Below are 20,905 nucleotides of genomic sequence, written 5' to 3' on the forward strand. Positions count from 1 at the left end.
TTGTTTGATGTCATGCAGGAGAGGAGGCAATAGCATCAAACCCTAGAGCTTCCATCATACAAGCTGCCCGCTTTTGTCTTCCATCGTACAAAACCCATACCTAAAATAAACCTCTGCATGACAAACATGTTGGCGTACAAGGCAGTCACATGAATATTTTGTCAAAAACATTTACCTGCCAACAAAAGCTTTATTTATCAGTGCACAATCTGGTTCCATTTAAATTCCCACAAAGTCATGCACTGCCTCCCAGTGGTCAAGACAAAGAAGTGCAGAGAATAAAAATAATCAACACAAGACACTGGGCAGATTTATCTAGCATCCCTTTTATTAACATCACCTGTTACAAAAAGAACAAAATGTTCAGTGTTAATGAACTTTGCAACAATATAGCAAGTGTTGATTACAGATGATATGGGACGCTTATTCCTAGAGTAGTTGCAGTTGGATTAAAAACCTAACACTGTTGACCTGGCCTTCTACTTCCACAGCCAGGGTCACAGACTCCCTTCCCTCTGGAGCTGCAGTATAGACTCGACTTTAATTCGTCCATGCATCTCCATAGTTACAGTCACTTAGTGACCCTTCTGATATGCTGAGACCCCTTCTGACCCCGTTCTCCCATCCAATACTGAGCCATGGTATGCATGGAGCTATGAATTTGTGAATGCACAGTTTGATCGTTTTTCTGGTCAGGAGGCAAACAGATCTACAACATGGTGTATTTCAGCAGGTCCTATCTGTTACATTTAACAATACACATTTTGAAGTTAAGAAAAAAAAAGGACAGAAAACCTAAAATTTGTTCTCATCAAGATGGAAATTTGTATGCCTGCCCTCTCTTTACAAATAAACAACAAACTACAGCAGTTTTCAAAAGGATTTCATTGAAAAATACAGGTGTTTTTAAACAGAGGAATGGATGCCACACAGATTAAATTATGCTGGATGTCAGAATAAAAATGAACTGGCGATACTGCTGAAAAAGAGGAATGTGGTGGGAGCAGAGTAGTGTGTTTTGGTACAGTGTGTGGAGTGTTTGGAGTTAACAGTAACCATTGCCTGCTCCCTTATGGCCAACTGTGGGACTGGGAGTGGTTTTCCATAGTCAGGCAGAGGCAGCCTTCAGTACAGGTGAGGTAATAGAAAGAGTTTGAGGAAGGGTGGGTGGCTGGGCCTGACAGTATGGTGTGATGGTGGTAGTGATGAGACCGAAGGTCAAAGGTGGTCTCTGTAGTGCAGTCAAGGTGGCTGCGTGGGGGCTTCTCTCGTCCTCCTACTATACCTTGGGCAGGTCTTTTTCCCCCTCCTGTAGAAAATAATACATGCAGATAGTGTCACAGTCAAATACTATTGCAAGTGGATAGACAGGAGGGTAAGATTAAATCTTTTCATTAGGTTGTAAGGACAGCAGAATAACAGGACTCACCCCTTCCTGTCCCTTGGCGAGTTGCCGGCTGACAGCTTGTAGCAGCTGCTGCAGTTCTCTGACTGTTTGGTTCAGTCCTGCAGTCATTTTCTCCTTTCTGTCAATCTCTTCCTGTCAGAGACAGAAGATACAATGTAACAACCTCATTACCATATGCCAAGAAGTACACCACTAAACAGCAGCTACACTGCCTCAGACTCTTACTCTCTGTGACGTCAGACTGCTGTTCTCTATCAGGTCGTCAGCGTTGTCCATCACATTTGAAAGTTCCCCCTGGATCAGATCGAGAGACTGCTGGGCCTGGATTAAAGACCAAATAAATCCACTTTTTTTTTAAACATCCTGGTCCAAAGATTGACCAATATCAGCAGCTTGAAAAAATACAAACAAGCATTCTTACCTTAAAGAGATCACCAGCCACCTTTTGCCTCTCATTCTCTTCTGTCTCCAGCTTGGACAGAGTCTGGGTGAGCTGGGTTTTCAGCTGGAATCAAAACAAGACACTCAGCAGATGATCCACAGCACATCCTAATAATTTGCAGGAGTCCCATTTATAATTTAGTCTAGGCTGTACTCTGTACACATAAAAGCATTCAGTAAGAGCCTCATGTCAAGTTCCAACGCTTCCAACATTTAGTTAGAAGGCTCAACATTTACAAAGGTTTTTCAGTTTTTACTTTGGCCTCATTCAAACAAAAATTGCAGAGTTTTGGGACTGTGTTGGTGTGGGCAGGTTGTTACAGATACTCGTGGGAAGATGTATCACGAACTGTAAAGTCCAGTTTGATGATAAGCTTTATTTTACAGCCTTAACAGAGGCCGTAACACTTCAGAGCAACTCTGGAAGGTTACAACTGCTGCAGTCATTTTCTGTATCACCATATAATTGCTGTTTTTTTTACCTGGCTAAGTAGCCAACAAGGAATATGGAAATGTACAAACCACATAGGCCAATGCATTGTTTCTCAACAAAAGTCTGGCAATTCTTTTTTTGTTTCCTAAGTCCACGTTGTAATTATTGAAGAGGCAACATTTTTTTCAGCCTGTGTTGGCTTGAACACGTACTGTTAAAAAGTACTAAAAGGGAACAATTGACAAAGACAACAGAAACATGTTCGGGGAAAAACAAGAATAAGACGAAAACACTAGAAGAGGAGGTTAATGTGAGAGAATAATAGTGTGAAGTTGAAGCTGAAGTGTTAAAATGTAGCTAGTTATGGACAAGATGGAGTACTTTGACTAAGCCATTTGTTAGATGCCTGACCAGAAGTGAGATGAAGTGGAATGCCAGTAGAGAAAAGAGATGAAGTGTAGTCTTGCAAGTATTACTTAGTGTGAAGGTGAGTCATCATTCTCAACCTCAGAAATCCGTGCAACTTTAGAAGAAAACAAAATTGCTCCTTCAATCAGAAGAAAGTATTCTTCAGGATGAGGTTTAGGTGAGCAAGTGCACAGAGGTTATGGATTGATGACCCACAGTTGCAGAGGAAGTGAGAACCCAGTCCAGTTAAAGGCCACTGCTGCCGAATGCAACAAGGGAGAGGTTGTTGTTGTTTTTTTGTTGCAAAAAAAAGAGCTCTAGCTAGAGGGTGAGCAACGCTTACCAAATTCAGCTCCTCATTCTGTCTGATAGCCTCTGTATATGAGCCATCAAGCCTGGTCTGCAATTCAGTCAACAGATCTTTGAGCTGAAATTAAGTTTGAGATGATTTGTTTAAATGAGTGTCTGTGGGGGGAGTTGGTCCAGGAAAACACGACTAGCACACGTTCTATGCAGAGACACGAGCTGATTAGGGTTTTAAGACATGCTCTGTATTTAGCAGAGCTGTGTAGGGCTAATAAAAAGCACAGGACATTGTTGTGCATGACTGTAAATCAACAAAACAGTTCATTAAGTTAGTCATGTGAGTGGTTTAACTAAATTAGAGCTAGAGATGTCTATGTGAAGCCTTTAACTTTCACTTCTATATGTCCCGAATACAGCGAGTGCAGGATGTGACAAAAACATCGAAACACATCATGAACATGGAAGTAACACACAACAAAGCTCTCGGAGGATCTCGAGAATGGGAGATGCAGCCGTGTTTCTGCTCACCTCTCTGACCTCCGTCACATACGTGGCGCTCTCACGCTCTGCCCTCTCCAAATCAGACTCCAAATGCTGCTTTTCTCTTCTCAGCTGAAGAGATGTCAGAGGGTTCGGAGAAACACACGGAACAGAATGTAAAACGTCAGAAAAGGATTACGGTTTGAATTCAAACAAGCAAAATGGGAGCGTGAGCTTGAAAATGTGTGTTTTCACAAGACTACTTACATTTTCCAGCTCCGCTCCATCACCTAATCTGTCGATCTCTTGCTCCAGAGTTGTAACTTTCTGGCCCATCTGTGGTGAAACACAAAAGAGTGACGCAATGAAAAGCGCACATGGTGTAATCATTTATCCCTCAAGTGATTTGGTTTTAAATCTGGGAGTTGTCTCCTAACTAACCCACACTACTTACCTCTCTGAGCTCTCCCTGTGATAGCTCCAGCTTCACCTTCCAACGAGACTCCTCCTGCTCCACGCTGCTCTGGAGGCGCTGCAGGATGCCCTCCTGTGGATGCAGCAGGAATGACAGCTCAGTGTGGCAAGAGATGTTACTATGAAGCCACAAATATTAAAACGAAAACTCACCGTCTCTGCCAAAACCTTCTTGTATGTCTCGCAGTCTTTCTGTAGAATCTTTTGGCTTTCCTCGGCTTCTCTCAGCTTCTCAGCCAGTCCCTAGCGAAAGACAAGGGGAGTATTTGTTGCTGAAAACACATTCACATTAAGAGGAAAGTATTCTTTTTTTCTTTTTACCATTTCATTCACCTTAGATTCTCCTGATGCAGGGGTGGATTGTGTGGCCACGTTTTCCGCTGCTGCCCCCTCAAATCTCTGCAGCCACTCCTGATGGTTCTAATAGAAAAAAGGAGATGAAGAGTGAAGAACAAGCAGAGAAATGACACAGGAGCACAGCTACAACAGTGTAAGAAGATTATTCTAACAATTTTCCGGGGGGTACGACACCCAATAATAGCCATACCTGCTCACTGGGCAGAGGCACATGGGGCAGAAGTCTGTGCAGAACATCTCGACACTCGGCCTGAACCGCTGCCAGGGCTGTCTGGTTCTCCTACAGACGATGGGAAGAGCAAAGAAAGAAAAGGACAAAAAGAAAAAAGAAAAAGAAAGGAGAGGTGATTGAGCACCAATTGTTTCAAAAGTTTTGTTATCTTAGAGGCTTGTTGAAGAGAAATTTGAAGCCATCAACTGAGCCACTCCAAACAATCACACAGGAATGATTCAGCATCAAAAGCATCATTTTAGAGAAGAGCAGGAGGATAAACACAGTCTCGCTCCTGCTTCCAATTACCCTGAGAAAACATCTTAGCGGGGCCACACCTACACAAAGTGTCAGCAATCGGCAATTCAGTGCATATCATGTTTCAGTCCTCCTGAAACCACAGATACATCAATCGGCTTTCATGAAATTGTACAAAGTACCTTGAAACTCCTCAATAAATATAAAGGTAGCTATCAGTCCTCCCACAATAGGCCTGCATCATGCACTGTCACTCTGAGGCCTGGAGGGAGAACGTACGCCGAGCACCAGCCAGCTGGCGCTGTAACCAGCATTCACATTAACATACTGTGTCACTAGGCAGCTCTGAGACAAGTGAATGCGACCGGCGTGCACTGACAGTACGCAACAGCTGCCAAGGAACTCCCTGGCTCAGCTCTGAGAAGGAGCTTTCTACTGTACTCGGATGGCAAAAGGAGCAGCTGCTGTGCTGATGGTTCAGCATGTACCCTTCCATAATGTAGGTGGAGGACGGCAAAAATACACACACACACACACACACACACACACACACACACATCAGTGGAACCGTTAATAGACCAGCTATCTCTGTGAAGGAACCTGCAGCTCCAAAAATCATACAGCAGATCTGCTGTTGAGTAATCAAACTTTCTGTATTGAATTTATTTTGATTGCACAGGTTTTTGTTTTACTGAATATTGTTTATATTGTACGACAAAGTATCCAAGCCACATTTAAGAAAATAAACTCTGAGAAAAGTTGTGATACAACGTGAATGAAGTCATTGCCAATATATAGTTACAAGATGACAAGAATAAAGCTTCCTGTAAGACCGCCCTTCTTCAGCATAGACTGAGGAGGAACAGTTTCAGTTTCTGGGAAACCTAAACTGAAATTTAACTTGTTGTTCATCATGTCAAAGTGGGCGGCTGGCTGCTCTTCAGACTATAATCAAAATAACACCAGAGTCTAAGCATACTGTAAGAGTTCATGCTTGACTTTCTAGTCATAAAGCTCACGACTTCATTCACATAATATTACAACTTGAATGTCGTATTATGACATCTTTATTAATGTAATATTACGACTTTATTCTGATGAAGTTACTGCTTCAAATTTCAGTTTTGTTTCCTTTAATGTGGCCCCAACACTCATTCATTATACTGTCTGTATGAATGTGACAAAATGGAATGCTTTCAACATGCTAGAAATGAGCCAAATGATAGAAGACAGAAAGCTGCGAGGATGATTTCAATGAATCTCACTGTAATGAAATCTAGTGACATCATTTTCTAGGACACTGCACACTCATTTCCAAGCATCAGTGGCAGTTTTGGGCAAAGAGGAATCTTTTCAGATTCAAATTTCAGAGCTTAAAGCACAATAGATCCACAAAAGAAACCAATATTTCTGTGATTAAAGTCGGATTTTCTCAAAAGTAGTAGCATAGGTCAAGAGCTCAAAACAGCCAATTGAAAACTTGAGGCCAAACAACAGAGGGGAGAAGGGGAGAGGGAGGTAAATGAGTATGCAGTTCTGTAATAAATGACGGTGGGAAAAAAATAAATAATAATTTCACTTGGTCAATCATGGCAAAAACAAAGCATTTTTCAGGGGGAGGATGGGTTGGATGCATCAGATTGGAACTAGAGTGAAGCAGACTGAGATGGCGGGGGGGGAGTAGTGTCGAACCTTGACGGCTTTGCTGAGTTTCCCTTGAAGTATGGACTCGGTGGCTGAGAGAGCTTCCATTGCACTCCAGTTTTTCTCCCGAAGCTCCTGTTTTGGTCAGTTCCAGAGAGATACCACTTTCAGTTTAGCCTCAGGGTTAAATGCATTCAGTGACCCTCAAATAAAGACTTGTAAGAGTAACAGAAACACTGAAGGCATTGCTCATTTTCAGATTACTTCACCCAGGCTCCAACCGCTAAAAATAAGTATGAACGAAGAGCCTCAAGAGGCCCAGTCTAGCAGCTTGTGTTGGTTAAAAGCAGCATGCAAAGTACGCAAGGCAGTAACTATGTTCTGTGAGACTTCTACTATCTTAAAGAAATAATGTGGATAGAGGTAGAAAAGATAAGCATAAACCTTTTTTTTTTCAAATGTGCGAAAACACATACTTCTCAACTGAAACATGCTCTACTATTCTTAAAAATAATAGTGAGGCAAGTTTCTAATGCCTTGAATCCTCCACAAGCACAGACAAGCTAGCTGAAATAGTCATAGCCACCGGCGAGCATAACAAGAGTAGGCTGGAAGCTCTGTTATGCAATCCTCAGCTTAAGCAATCCAAATCAAAATATCTGTACTGATGTGTAAAAGTCATGTGACAACGAACCTTAGATAAAGAACGTTTTCTATTTGGTTTTAAAAACAAAACGGTTTATAAAGTAGTGAGACTTAGTGGCAGTGGACAACAGGAGGTAGGTATGGATGTATGAAGTGCGCAGCCCCAGTGTGAGGGGAGGGGTTTGGGGGGGGGGGGGGTACCACACAGGTAGGAGACAGTAGGGAAAGGAGGGGGGGGGGGGGTTTGCAGCGGGTTACATAGTTCAGGTCATCACTGCAGGACACTCACATTGTTCTTCTTCCTGTGAAGCTCCACAGAGTCTTTCAGCTCAGCCAGCTCAGCTTGCAGATCTGAGACCTGCTTGTCCTTCTCTGACAACCTAAAAAGAAGACACAAGCAGTCGATGAGAAGATGATGATAGTTAAGAATCCTTTAAAACGATACACAGGTGAGTGATGCGTCTGTGTCGGTTTGCATTACTCACTCTGCAAGAAGCTCCTGGCTTGGGACTGCTGTTTGGGCCTGCTGTTTGAGGAGAGAATGAAAAAAAAAAAAATTGAAAGTTAATGTTGCATTTTATGACTCTCTTATGACAGAGTAATAAAAGTTGAAAAACTATGCATATAACAACACTGAGCTTTGAGTCAACATCCAAGTAACAAAGCTCAATCCTTAAGGTTTGCACTTTGATTGATTGATGGGACCTGAAATGTGTGTAACAAAAAAATTTAGAAGACACAAAGACAATACATCGGAACACAAAATACATATTCAGAGGCATTCAATGTGCTTTGATCACGGATTCAGCTCCATATTCACTTTTAGGATTTGACTGGTGTACAAAAGAGTGCTTCAGTCTAACCTTAAAATTTGGGTCCCTGTACCTCAGGTTTGAAGGCAATATTTCAAATTCACTGTGATGGAATTTCTGTATCTCTGTAGACAGACATCTTATTCCCTGCCCCTGATGACAGTCACAGCTGATAGGGTTCGCTGTAACTATGCCAACCAAGGTCACTTTGCATCTCCCCTCATATCTGAATTGTTTGGTAGACTTAGTTTCTGCTCTCCTTTATCTTAAATGTCACATTCAAGTTTAAGGTAGGGTAATATGTCCTTGACTTTAGCACCATGTTGAGGATAAATACGAAGCCTATGGGACGGTCTGACAGAACTGGCTTGGCAAGACTCTGTATCAAATTTGTGTTGTTAATGTCTTTTCTCCTCGCGAGTCATAAACTACTTCAACTGAAGCCATCTGACTCCTGAATCTTTCTTGTGTGAAGTTAAGTTTCAACACATTTCCTCAACGTTCACTGTTCAGCGTGTGGTGAGGGTCAGAGACCTTCACCACACCAAACATGTTTTTATAGTAGACCGATTCATCATCTCTGGAGTAGTTAGCCTACAATCATTGAGCAGATCTAATTGGTGGAGCAGTTTAGACTTTAGAGTAGTGGACAGTCACATGTACCATGTGGTGTGACAGTACTGTAGGACACTGAGAATCACTTGTATGTTAAACAAAACTTTCAGTGTTTAACCGTAGAATGTCACCATATACTTTTACGAAGCAGTTTATTTAGTGGTCGCCCCTCACCTGCTGATGTACCTGCTCCACCTTCTCACTCAGCTCCATACTTCTCGCCTCCAGCTCAGCCTGCAGCTTCTGAAGCTCCTGGTCCTTTGCTGCCAGCCTGCAGGTCAGATGTGTTATTAGTCTCATGTGTCAGGGCTAGGAGGAATTGTGTATCAAAGTGTGTGTGTGCATGCTTGTAGTTCAGAAGTGAACTTACTGAGCCTGGAGTTCTTGGATCTCGCTACCAGAGCTGCTCTGCACTCCTGGCATCTCCTTCTGTCTCAGCTGTTCCATCTCTGCCTGCAGGGCAGCCAACTGCTGTTCCAGAGCCTGCAAGACACAAAACTGCTTCAGAGGAAAGCTCAAACTAGGCCAGCCCATAATGTACAACAGACGGGAGGCCATTTAAAATGTGTGCCATTGGTACAAAAAAAATAAAAAAATCCAGCACCTCTGCTGTCTTCTCTCTGTCCTGTGCTGCTTGCAAACTCTCCTCCACTGATTTGAGCTTCACGTCCCTCTCTTGGATCCTAAAAGGAAAAGTGAAACAAAGCTGCATTTTAAAATAACATTAATAGAATGATTTCTGCAACAAGAGGATATTTAACAATACACAACCTCACTTAGAAGAGGAAACCAGGTGTTAAAAGTCGCTGTCAGGGATGTGTTTTGGTCTACAGTGAGCCTATTGAAACTGAGTGGTGTCGTTTGGTTACATAACTTGTAATTATGATCAGCTGCTCTTCATCCAAGCAGGCCGATCAAAGCCACTGCCACTGCTCAACAAGTGTAAGTGAAACTAAAGTTCCATGTTTTCATCTATCCGTGTGTCTGTGTTTGTTGTGGATGAAGGTGGGTGCACATACAGTAAGACTGTTGATTCTTACTTGCTCTGGAGTTCTTCCACTATGGACTCTGATGATGCCTGTGATAAGGGTAAATGACAGTTTAAAACAAATCAGGATAATGTTGAAAAACACACAGCAACCGCTTTTGATCACAATGTTAAGATTAAGAGTTCACCTGATCTGCTGTCTGTCTCTTAATGGCCTCAATTTCTTGTTTCAAAGCCTCGTTCTCTTCTCTTACAGTCTGCGTGAGAGAAAGAGGTTACCTAAATTATTTCCTGCCCATTAGGGATTGTGATTTCAAGGCAAGCACTGAAGTCATTTGAAGCATGTGGATGCGAGTCTGATTTGGGCTCTTAACAGCATTTTTCTTTCGAAACATGCGACGACAGACATACGTTCAACTCTTCCTCCTTGTTGGCCACCTCAATCAGCCCCTTCTCCAGCAAGTCCTCCACCGTTTTCATGTTCTCCTCCTTCTCCCGGACACTGAAAGAGGCATTCAGTTAATTATTATGGCATATTATTTCCCATTGTCAGAAACAAGTCGAACCAGCTAATGATATTTAAAATATGTTCCAGTTTTCACACAAACACACCTCTGCTGGAACTGGTCCAACGCCAACTGAGAGGCAGTCTGTATGGGGAGACAGGGTAAGGCAAATGGTGAGAGAGGGTGTGTCAAAAAGAAGAAAACATGTAGTAGGTGTTGTTTTAAATATGAAAGAACAGTTAAAAAGGTGAATAAATAACCTGATCTGAAATCAGTGCCTGCAGATTCTGAAGATCTGCCTTCAGTGACATGTTCTCATTGTGCAAGGCCTGCGAGGTGAAAGACAAAGAACTAAAAGTTAATAAAAACAATCATAGCACGCATAATTCTGTCTGGATTCAATGTAATCTATTTGGTGCCTGAAACCTAAAAACAAATGCAACTGTGAACGTCTTTCTGCCTTCTGGACACAACGTGAGGCCTCGTTTACCAAATTCCTGCAGATTAATGAACCCCACGGCGGTGTTAGCATAAGAGGCTGGAGATGAAGCTCTCATGTGACTGTACCTGCATGTTCGTTTCTCTACCGGCCCCGCTGCTCCTCTCAGCATTCAGAGAATCCTCCAGACTCTTCCTCTGCAGCTCTTTTTCAGCCAGTCTGTACAGAAGGAAGGGAGACGCAAGTGTAAGGTTTTCAGATGAAGCACACCAGTAGCAATCAGCCATCAGCAGGTAAAAACTAAAATGAAATTCTTACAGCTTCTGTAGCTCTTCAATATGGGAGACATGGGTGGCCTAAATACGAGGAAAATAAATGTTATTGGCCGACATATGAGCACAGATATTCAGATGGGTAACCTTTTTGTAATGAAATATGCAAATGAGGTTGAAATATATACCTGTGAAGACAATTGGGCTTGCATGTTCTCATTCTGGACCTGGAGACCTTTGTTTTCATTCATAAGTTCCTATTAAACAGAGACTGTGTTAGCTTCATCATTTGGGTGCTTTGCTTCTTCAGGGCACCAAAATGCAACTTTTTCAATCTATTTATGGACTATAATGGGACAAAACTTCTTACAATCTGATATGATAGAGCAACTAAAGCAAAAAGGAAATTCATAACATTGATTTTGTGTTTGAAATGTTGTTCACCTGGACCCTAGCCTGCAGAGAGTCATCCGGCATGCTGTGCTGCGACATCTCCATCAGCTTCATCACCGTCTCCTCCTGCCGCTCCTTGGACACCATGGCTTCAGTCAGGCTGCTGTGCAGGGTCTGGATCTCCTTGTTCTTGTTGTTCATCTCTGTCTCTGCTGCCAGCAGCTGGCTGTGGAGCTCTGCACCCACAAACACACACATTCAGCTGCTGAATATAACAGTTCACTTGCAAAAAAACAACATGAGTCAGAAGCGATTGGTTTGTTTTTGTCACATTATATTTCATCACCTTGCTTAGAGGTCTGCAGTTTCTCTCTGTCAGCGTTGACACCGTGGCAGAAATTCTGCAGGTCTTCCCACCGTCGCTTCGCCTCCTGCAGTTGGGCCTGGGGATGAAGAGATGTAGCCAATTTTGGGTGAACACAAGAAAACAAGAGCCTACAAAATGTTATCAAGGGCGGCTTGAGTGGGAGTCAAGATCCTACGCTTCCCAAGTGTTTGGAGCGTAACGCCACACAGCACAGGGTAAGACAACAAATGTAAAACATCCATCTTCCTCTGACTGTCACTATCATTACTGTAAGGGCAATGATGGAGGATGGTATGCATTACTGCTTGAATTTCTACATGCTGGGGATTATTCAGTCCGATAAAGAATTAAACTACAGCAAAGCAACAAAGTAAATGGAAAAACAACGGATCCTGTAGACCAGAAAGAAAGAATAGAAATGTTCTCATACCATTTCCCCCTCTTTGATACCAAGTACATATCCAGTACAGTTACAATTCAAAAACATGTATATCCTTATTACTGAAAAGCATCCCTACAGATTGCCATCGTCACTGCTTATTCTGTATGGATGTGCTGTGATGGCCATCCTTTTCAAATGGCCTGGCTTTGTGTTCTGAGTAATAATAACCTCATAAACAGAAACCTGTGGTACCGAGAAAGAAAGCTAAAATTAACAGCAGCTTGACCATGACCATTGTGTTGACCGCTTGTCAATTAAATTATCTTTGAATGAACAAATATACAGCCTTGAAATGTGTGATTGGAAATTACTCATCGCTGATATTTATTAGCATTGACAACTGTAAATTGTTGAATTGGACATCCCTACAGATTGCCATCGTCACATAAAATCAGTCAACCGATGAATCATTATTTGTACAGTGCAAATTCATAACGAGTGTTATCCCGAGATGCTTTACAAAAGAGCAGGTAATAATAGTTTACCTAATGTGCAAGTGGCAATCATAAAACATCTTTAAGTTGCTGTATAGGCTACTATTTTAGAGATCAGTTTTTGTTTTCTATTTTAGATATCATCTTTTTTAGAGAGTGCGTGCGTTGACTTTTTTTTACCTCTTCGATACACTGTACCAGATTTGAAGCGGTGTCAGCGGCATTTCTAATACTTACATTAGTGCTGGAAAACTCTAAAGATAAAGATAAGAAGTTTTCTGTCATGAATGCCTCAATTCCAGGCAATAATCTCAAGCTTAGGCTCGTCTGTCTTGAGCAAGCACCTTAAATAGTTCATCTTTGATGGTGGTCAATGAAAAGACAGGAAACGCTGATCTGAGCGTCTCGCAGGAAAGTGTTGTTTATACACAGCACAAAGCCTCAAACATTCCAGCTTCTAAAGCCAACACACTTCTCCCAACCCAGGTTCTTTTTCCCACAACCCGACCCAGGACTTCAGCTACAACCCTCCTCCCATTTCCCTGATAAAGCTACCACACCCACTACCCCTATTTGAATCTGTTTTCTTTTTTGCAGCTCATTTCATTTTTTTTTTTTTTTTTTTTGTCTCGGCCAGGGAAACTGAAGCACAGGCTAAATAAACACATTGTGCATCTGGATGAGTGTACCTCCAGCTGGGACACGTTCTGCTTGTAGCTGACCTCCAGTGACTTCCTCTGGTGCTCCTCCTGCTGCAGCTTGCCGTTGTTTTCTGCCAGCTCTTTCATCATAGCGGCATACTCAGATCGCAGCTTGTTCAGCTCGGCTGAATTCCTATCAAGAAACGCAGGCACACAGACACATGCACGGATCAGTGAGACGAGGCATTATTGAAGGGTGTTGATGAAGTATCAATCTGGAAATAGCCTATGCTGTGCATTTTCATGGTGCAACTATGCATGCAGATGAATTTTCCCTATATAGTAGAAAGTAGGAATTAAAATGCAGATGAAAAATATAACATTCTTATTTAAATGAGATAACTCGGAGTCAATGCTGAGCAGATGAGACATGTTTGAAACTCGAGGGAGTGTGACCGGTACAGAGGTATGTCGAGTGTTCACAGTTGTATTGAAATACTGACTTGCTCTCCATCTGGTTCGTGGCGGAGCTCACTGCGTCCCTCAGGATACCGTTCTCCTGCTGCAGTCGAGTAATCTGGCTTTCCATCTGCTCCCTCGCCTGTTGGAACTACACATAAAAAAAGGACGTCAGACTATAGGATTCAGTTGCTGTAAGACTGTCTTTGTCCAACAGTAATTGTGATACAGATGGTTGTCTACCATCAGAGGAAAATGAACCTGGATCGGAAAGAACCTCACCTTTATCTGCATGGTCTGGAGCTCCTGGAAGCTGCCCTGAGCTTTGGCCTGCATTCCCCCAAGTTCTTTCTCCATGGCGCCACGTTGCTCTCTCAACATGGCCTCCACACGGCCCGTCTTTTGCTTCTCCACCTGAAGCTCCTAAAGCATTGAAGCAAGCGGGTATATAAAGCTCCTTACTGAAACTCATGGAAATCACTTCAGCAATATGTAGGAACATTAGCATAAGCACGTAAATCATAACTTAGAATTTAAGAATGTAGACCTGGCTGAGCTGTTTCACTTTGTCCTTGGCAATGGAGGCCTCCTCCTGCAGAGTTGTGACGAATCTCTCTCGTTCCTGTGCAGCCGGGTCGGTCCTTGCGGCAGTCTGGTGGCGAGACAAGTAACATCATTTTATTAATTTTTTTAAAGTCTGCAAAGTAAGTCCAACTATTTACACAAGCTCTCCTGTTAAATACAAATAAGTGTCACTTGTCACAACACATAACTCAACTGTACAGTATGACTTGTTCACATCTTACTTTGTTCCAGGCGTCCAAGGCATTAGGGCTCTTCTCTCGGAGCAGAGCGATCACGCTGACGGCCTCGGCCTCTGACAGAGCCAGGCTGGACAGACCAGACAACAGTTCCTTCAGCTTCACCTCTGTGTTCTCTGTTAAAACACATGATATATGGGATGACGTTGAGCATGAAGATATGGGGTACCCAAAAAGAGCATGGTGGATCAACTTTTTTTTTCTTCCTCTCACCTTTGTCCGTCTCATTCTTTTGTTTCTTGTTGCCGCCTTTGGATGGTACGTCATCGTTATGGGCTGTCTGGTGGTTGGCAGAAGCTGCTGAGTCAGCCAGGACATGGGCATCGTCCACTTAATGAGCAAATAAGAGATAAATATCAGGTGAAAAACTCAGGCTATAGTTTCAGCGCATGTCGTGATGTTAAAAACAAACAAACTAATAAAGCCATTGTACAATCATTACCATGTTCTGTCTTCTGCTTCTTGGCAGAGTTCTTCTTTTTGCCACTGGGAGCACTTGGGGTTGCACTATCCAGAACTTTGGGTTCAGCCAAGACGGGAGCCTCCTTCTTGGCTGGAGCTGGAGCCTGCTCTGCCTTAACCTCTGGCTGCTGGTCGTCCACTGCGGAAGGGGGGGGGGGGGGGGGGGATAAAGGGAGAATTCTGTCAATCTCAGTCTACCTTGAGACTAATGATGAAGGGAAATTATAATATAACATAAATTTAGGATGTTGCAACTGTGGCTAACTTTAAATTTCACATCCCTCTACCAGTTTCTTCTGTAACTTTGCTAACTCTTCCAATACACTTCTCCAATTCCAAAAGTGACACTCCAACTTGTAAACATCCTTTTTGCTACTCACCAGGCTCTACTTTTGGTTTCTTCTCCTTCTTCTTCTTCCCAGAGCTCTGGGGGGGTGTCTGAGCCTGAACAGGAGCCTGTGTGAGCTGGACCTGGGCCTCAAGCTTGGGTGAGGGAGGGCTGGACTGTTTGCTCGCAGCCAGCACTGGTTCTATTTTCTTGCTGATGGGCTTCGAGCCGTTCACTTCTGGCTCCTCAGAGGAGGAAGCTGCTGCAGCAGCCGCCGCGGCAGCAGCAGCTGCTGCTGCTGCTGCTGCTGCAGCTTTGGCAGCCTTCTTTTCCTTCTTCTTCCTCTCCCTCAGACTGACAGGAGCTTCTGTAGACACTGAAACAGGCACATAGGGAGTAGGTGTTGGTGGATCCAGGTCTGGTGTGGCCACTGGAGCAGGTTCTTCCTCGAGCTCCGGAGTGGAACTGTTGGCGCCATCAGCCATATCAAAATCCCTCACATCCTCCTCTGAGTCTCCTCCACCTCCACCGCCTCCTCCTCCTCCTCCTCCTCCTCCTCCGCTGGAGCTCTCCTTCTTCTTGCTCTTCTTCTTCTCATTCCTCTTGCGGGTGTCTGGCTTGGATGGTGGTAGCTTGAGGTCCCGTTTCTGCCGGGCCAGCACCTCGTCATAGGAGGTCTCCTTCATGAACAGCCAGAAGAAGAGGAACATGAGGGCGATGACCAGGGAAGGGGCCAGGATGAGGAGGTACTGAGAGTCGTAGATATCCACCGCCATTCTGAAGAGAAGGAGAAAGACACAACATGAAATGAAGGGTGTAGTAGCACTGAGTGGATATCAACAGTTTCAAGGCATACCATTCAATGTATCTGCTAATCATTTTCACAGACCGCATGTATGACATCATGGTAACTGGCAGAGGCAGTAAAGGAGGTGTTAATCATCCACATTGCTGAGAGAGCGAGAGAGGTGATTCTTACTAACACCTTGTCCTCTCTCTTAATGATATGATCCAATTAGATTAAACTACACCAGCTTGACACCCTCCAGTCCTTACTCTTGTAAAAGTTTGAATAGATCCTATAAAGATTTATGGATTTGCCTCGAAGGGCCTATCATAAAAACAGAAACACAACGTATAATGCAGAAAAATTAAACGTGTGGTGAGTTAATGGTTGTATTCTCTTGTGGGTTTGCAACCGAAAGCTTTCAGACTTCAGCCGTTCAAAGTACTCGAAGCAGTGTCTGTAGCATACGTAGCAGAAGAGCATCACAGTTAAGAAGTTGTTTGGGGCAAGAATACTTGTGACGCCGTCTCAGAACCTTTTAACCTTCATATAAGTGCATAATCGACTCTGAAAAGGTTTGATTTCTTTCCATCTCAATATTTCTCTATATCCACAGCCATTTTTGACCCTCCTCTCTTGGTTTCTATATTAGTTTTTTTTTTAAATCGTACTTGAAAAATGGCTTGTTAGCAGCTGGGTAGAAATATTCAAGAAGAGAATAAACGCCATCAAGTTCTCTTACGCAGGTTTAAAAAGGGGGCATAATAGGTCATGAACAACTTGGCTAAAAAGAAGATGGCTAACTGTCTCATTTAGTCACTTCCCTCCTTCAGCCCCCACAAGGACATCTTGGTGGTATTCTAGACTCATATTAGGATGGATTTGCAAGAGGCAAAAATACACCCACGTGCAAGTGTCACCAGCTGAGGACTGCTGCAGCTGCAGCTCGGTCCCTGCCTGCTTCAAACAGAGAGAAGGGGGCTCTTCTTCAATCACAAAGTTTACTAAGTCAAGAGGTCCTGAGACTTCACCACTTTAACATCTGCCAACGATTTCTTTAGGAACTCTATGTTGTTGCTTCAAGGCTACACAGTAAGAATGAACCTGGGTCCATTGAATACAAATAAATCAGTATTTATGTTTTTTTTTTCTCACTTAATCTAAACCAGCTACAAGCATGTCGGTCAGTCCTTGGCATGCATGACACTGATGAAATGCAAGGCAGCAAGAGATGCAATGCATTCATTTGTAATAGCAACAGCTCATGCATTTTACGCCTGCCAGCCACATAATCTGATAATTCCAATGATCAGACCCTGTCAAAGATGTGCGAATGGGCTTTGCTCTCAGCAGTGGCATGTTTCAGAATAAAGTTTTTTCACTTTCAGCACGTTTCACTCTTGTCGATAACTTGGGTGATTCAGTTATGTGAAGGGGAGAGTCAACATCAGGGAAATGAACATAAAATAAACTGAACATTTATGGAACATTATTGATCATGTATCACAGTACCTTAATAGTTGTAGTACTTGCACAAAATCAAAGCAGCTTTTTAGGGTGACAGACAGTAAATGACCGATGACGTGCAGCCCAATCACATCCTATTCTAAAGATCTGTGCCAGTATTGTGGCGTGGGAGTCAGCGTCGAAGAGCAGACCTCTTGAGTAATTTGGATTAAGCAGATTACCCATGATAATACATTTAAGAATAACTTTCCACTGTAGGTCTGAGTCCTGAGGACTGAAAGGCTTAGCACTATAGTGTAATGTTGACCCTGTTTCATTATATCTTTAAAAACACATCCAAATGCACTCAGTCTGTTTATAATGTACAGCATTTGAGTGTTCTTATGCACTGTATGAGCAGTTAACCCAATATATAACAACTTTTAAACTGTTTTCATTATACAATATCTTTAGAGAATAGCTTTGACTGACAATATCACATGTTTGCATTATTATTCATGATTTGATTATGAATGTCTGCTTTATGGCTTGATACCTTTCCATTTCATTTCCTCTGAGCTGCTCTTATTGCATCTGTGTCTAAGAGCGTGCATTCCTTCTTACTCGATAAGCTAAAGCTTGGGGCAAACTCTTAAAAAATATGTAGCTGAAATAGCTCTTGGTTTTAAGAGCTAACTCAGAACAGACTCAGAAAATATGAGCTCTTATTTAAGCGTTTCTTAGTTTCTACTTGTCTGCTACTGAGACAAAAGACATATGGACTGCTTATACTATAGCTAATAAACAGCATGAAGTCATTCAGTTAGTCTGTGAACTTACTGGACCACTTCTCACCCTTTATAAAACCAGAGAAAAGGCATTAGAAGCTTTAGTACAGCATGTACTACCACGGCATGGTTGAAGAAAGTTTTCAGTTCAGTGTTCAGTGGCTAGCTACCAAATCAGGAAATTCTTTTTAAGCATTCATTTCATGTTCCAGGAAACTCCCATGTCAGAAAGAATTAGGCTGTGAAATAACTCTTCAAGCAACATTGCTTCTTTGCCTCTTAGGTATGGGTGGAGTAGGCAGTCTTAAAAGTTTGAAACCTGCTTGCTTTCTTTCACCTCCAGGCCTTACACAGAGTGTAAGGTGCGTGTGTTTCCTTGTGCGGCCAGAGCCTTGTCCCAGCATCAAAATGAGCCAGGAGGACAAAGGCCTCTCGGGCTGTTGGCTCCCCGGAATCTGGCCACTTGGCTGGATGGGACTCTTGATTTGGCAGGATTGGAGAGAGAGGGGACTCCTGATATCTATCAAGCCCGAAGAGCAGTGCAGACAGTGCTGAAAAGCAGGCCAGGCTGCACTCAACATCTAACGTGTTTGAGAACAAACAGCAAGTTAATGGTTTCAGGAAAGCACAAGCCAGAGGCCATTCAAATGAACAGTTTCTGTAGTAGATTAGGCCAAGACCAAAAGTGTAATTTACAACATAAAGACGAAAATGTATCCAGCTCTGTCGTGCCCTGTCCTGGGAATGGATTAAGATAGTGCTAGTTTGAGGAAGAATGACTTAAAAATGTTCACAGCTCCCTGTTTATTCATATTTAGTGATACTACAAGTATGACTAACTGTAAAAGTTGTGTAGTCGTCCATGCCGTGTAAATGTTCCTTAACATGCAGTTTGTTACGGTAACTGAAGTTACAGCAGATGAAGTTTAAGCACAATGCCATACAAATTAAGAAAATAAAAGAAATCCCTTTGTAATGGTACTACAACCGATTTCAGATTATTGAAGTATTTAAATACTACTACCAGAAAGCAGCAGTGATAGCGGGTAATTAAACTACATCTGATTAAGAGTTTTATGTAGGACAACTGAAAGATAGTTCTGCGTAAGTAGTTAAATTGTAAGGGTAACAAAGTGATAATTCACTGTAATCAGTATCTCAGTGATAAACTTCACATAAAGTGCCAAAGTACAATTCGGGGCATCTTGAAAAACATTAACAAAAAGGGTACAAGTCCATTGAAATGTCCTCTTCCTGTTCAGTCTGTCACAAGGAAGCATAGTTCATATCAAATTAAACACAACTGAAGACATGTGAAGAAAGAGATTACCTGCAGGTATAACTGGGAAAGATGCAAACAAGTCCACATGAGTACATCAAACAACCAAAAAAAAAAAGAAAAAAAAAAAAAGGGAACATCCTGAATCATCCAGGACACTGTGAGACAGGTATGCATCGTCATGTCTCCAGTCACCACCTTACTGCTGACGTGGTGAGGATGCCAACAAAAAAAAAAGAGACGATCAATAGAAGTACCAGATACAAGTTGCTATACCCTCACTTGTCTTTGAGACAGTTTGGTGTCCACTCAGCCACCTCACTGTTCAACAAGGGCACATCACGATGGTTGAGCACCAAATGTCCCAGCATGCTCGGTCATGTCTAATCGTGGGCCTTGTGCACACTACTGAACCAAAAACTACGTAATGGCAGCTGTCTGAACCAAAAAAAAAAAAAAAAAAGACAGGATGGTTGTATTACAAGACAGCTTGTAATCAAAGAAAAAGCAGAACTGATCCAGCAGTAAGTCGCCCTTGCTTAAGTTAGCCCAGCTAGCTCCCAGATAACGTTATAATCTAACGAAATGCAATGAGAAAGAAGAGGCACACACACACACACACACGGACGATAAGCTCACTTTTACAACATGACTAGCACGTAAAATGTTTATTTTATTAAAGCAGGAGGCTCAAAAGTGGCCGGGACATGGCTACAAGTAGTTGCTGCTGTAGTTAAATGCCTACAGGAAATGGCTCGACAGCACTATGAATGAGCGAGCTAACATTAGCTAACTAACGTGAGGCAGTGACGGACGGTGGCCGGTAAATCCAATATTTGGTAAGAGAGGGAGTCCTCAGTGATACAAAAAATTGGTTTGACATATTTGAAGCAAAAAAAACTCCAGTTTGTGTCTCTTTCACAAACACTGAGCCCAACCAGGAGGCGTGGACGTCTGCCTCTACCCCCCCCCCCCCCTCCCCTCCCTCCACCACCGGGCCTCGTCTTGCTGGTGACCCAGCCTCCTTCTCTCCTGAAATCTCTGACCCGGTCTGCTGCTTCAGTCCTCCGCTCAAGTCCTGAGGGCCGAGCCAAGGCCCCGGTGAAAACCTTAGCCGCGCTCACACCGGTATACGACGTGTTCACACAGGAAATAACCACTTATAACCAGAAACATCATACCTGTCGCTTCAGTTTTTTCCCCCTCTCTTTTAGTAGGTGGTGAAATGGCGTTGATCTGCGTTGACTCTGGCAGACTCCTGACTTCCCGGGGCAGCTCCAGCCTGGCTTTCTCCTGCGCTATCCGTCAGACTATCTCCTGTTTCTGGTACGCGGGGGCGGGTCATAGTCGAGCTACTAGGAGGGCTCGTTTTGAGATCCGGGGCATGCCGTTATGCTCTGATTAGACGCTTTTGCTAAGAGACCCGCCTTTCCGAGACAGCCTCGGTTTATCAATCGAGCGATGAACAAAGACAAAAATAGGGGAGTGGTCATTGCACTTCCTCCCCCCCCAAAGTCCATGAGACACACGAGTACAGAAAGTACTTCACTATGTCTATTGG

The 20,905-nt window shown here is 43.0% G+C and overlaps 1 protein-coding gene across 4 annotated transcripts; it reads right to left on the bottom strand.

Annotated features, from left to right (window-relative positions):
* Nucleotides 1-306: 306 nt before the first annotated feature.
* Nucleotides 307-20,686, bottom strand: ktn1 (kinectin 1). Of its 4 annotated transcripts, none has more exons than XM_020630159.3 (36): nucleotides 20,526-20,686; nucleotides 15,097-15,821; nucleotides 14,697-14,855; nucleotides 14,468-14,584; nucleotides 14,240-14,370; nucleotides 13,981-14,085; nucleotides 13,716-13,856; nucleotides 13,478-13,584; nucleotides 13,023-13,167; nucleotides 11,437-11,533; nucleotides 11,142-11,326; nucleotides 10,886-10,954; nucleotides 10,744-10,781; nucleotides 10,554-10,644; nucleotides 10,247-10,315; nucleotides 10,093-10,130; nucleotides 9,892-9,982; nucleotides 9,669-9,737; nucleotides 9,533-9,570; nucleotides 9,097-9,175; nucleotides 8,863-8,975; nucleotides 8,667-8,763; nucleotides 7,551-7,588; nucleotides 7,355-7,445; nucleotides 6,469-6,555; nucleotides 4,498-4,587; nucleotides 4,284-4,370; nucleotides 4,104-4,193; nucleotides 3,931-4,023; nucleotides 3,744-3,812; nucleotides 3,525-3,608; nucleotides 3,034-3,117; nucleotides 1,830-1,913; nucleotides 1,634-1,729; nucleotides 1,430-1,540; nucleotides 307-1,309 (listed from the first exon to the last, which is right to left on the bottom strand). In XM_020630159.3, exons 2-36 carry the CDS (start codon nucleotides 15,818-15,820, stop codon nucleotides 1,280-1,282), a joined length of 3,837 nt encoding a protein of 1,278 aa, XP_020485815.2. In that variant the 5' UTR covers nucleotide 15,821; nucleotides 20,526-20,686; the 3' UTR covers nucleotides 307-1,279. The 4 variants fall into 4 exon arrangements, with proteins under 4 accessions (XP_020485815.2, XP_020485814.2, XP_020485817.2 ...); XM_020630158.3 differs by having other exon boundaries at nucleotides 7,551-7,591; XM_020630161.3 differs by lacking the exon at nucleotides 6,469-6,555 and having other exon boundaries at nucleotides 7,551-7,591.
* Between the last annotated feature and the right edge of the window lie 219 nt (nucleotides 20,687-20,905).

The sequence above is a fragment of the Labrus bergylta genome, chromosome 18 (assembly GCF_963930695.1).
Source record: "Labrus bergylta chromosome 18, fLabBer1.1, whole genome shotgun sequence".
Classification (NCBI taxonomy): Eukaryota; Metazoa; Chordata; class Actinopteri; order Labriformes; family Labridae; genus Labrus; species Labrus bergylta.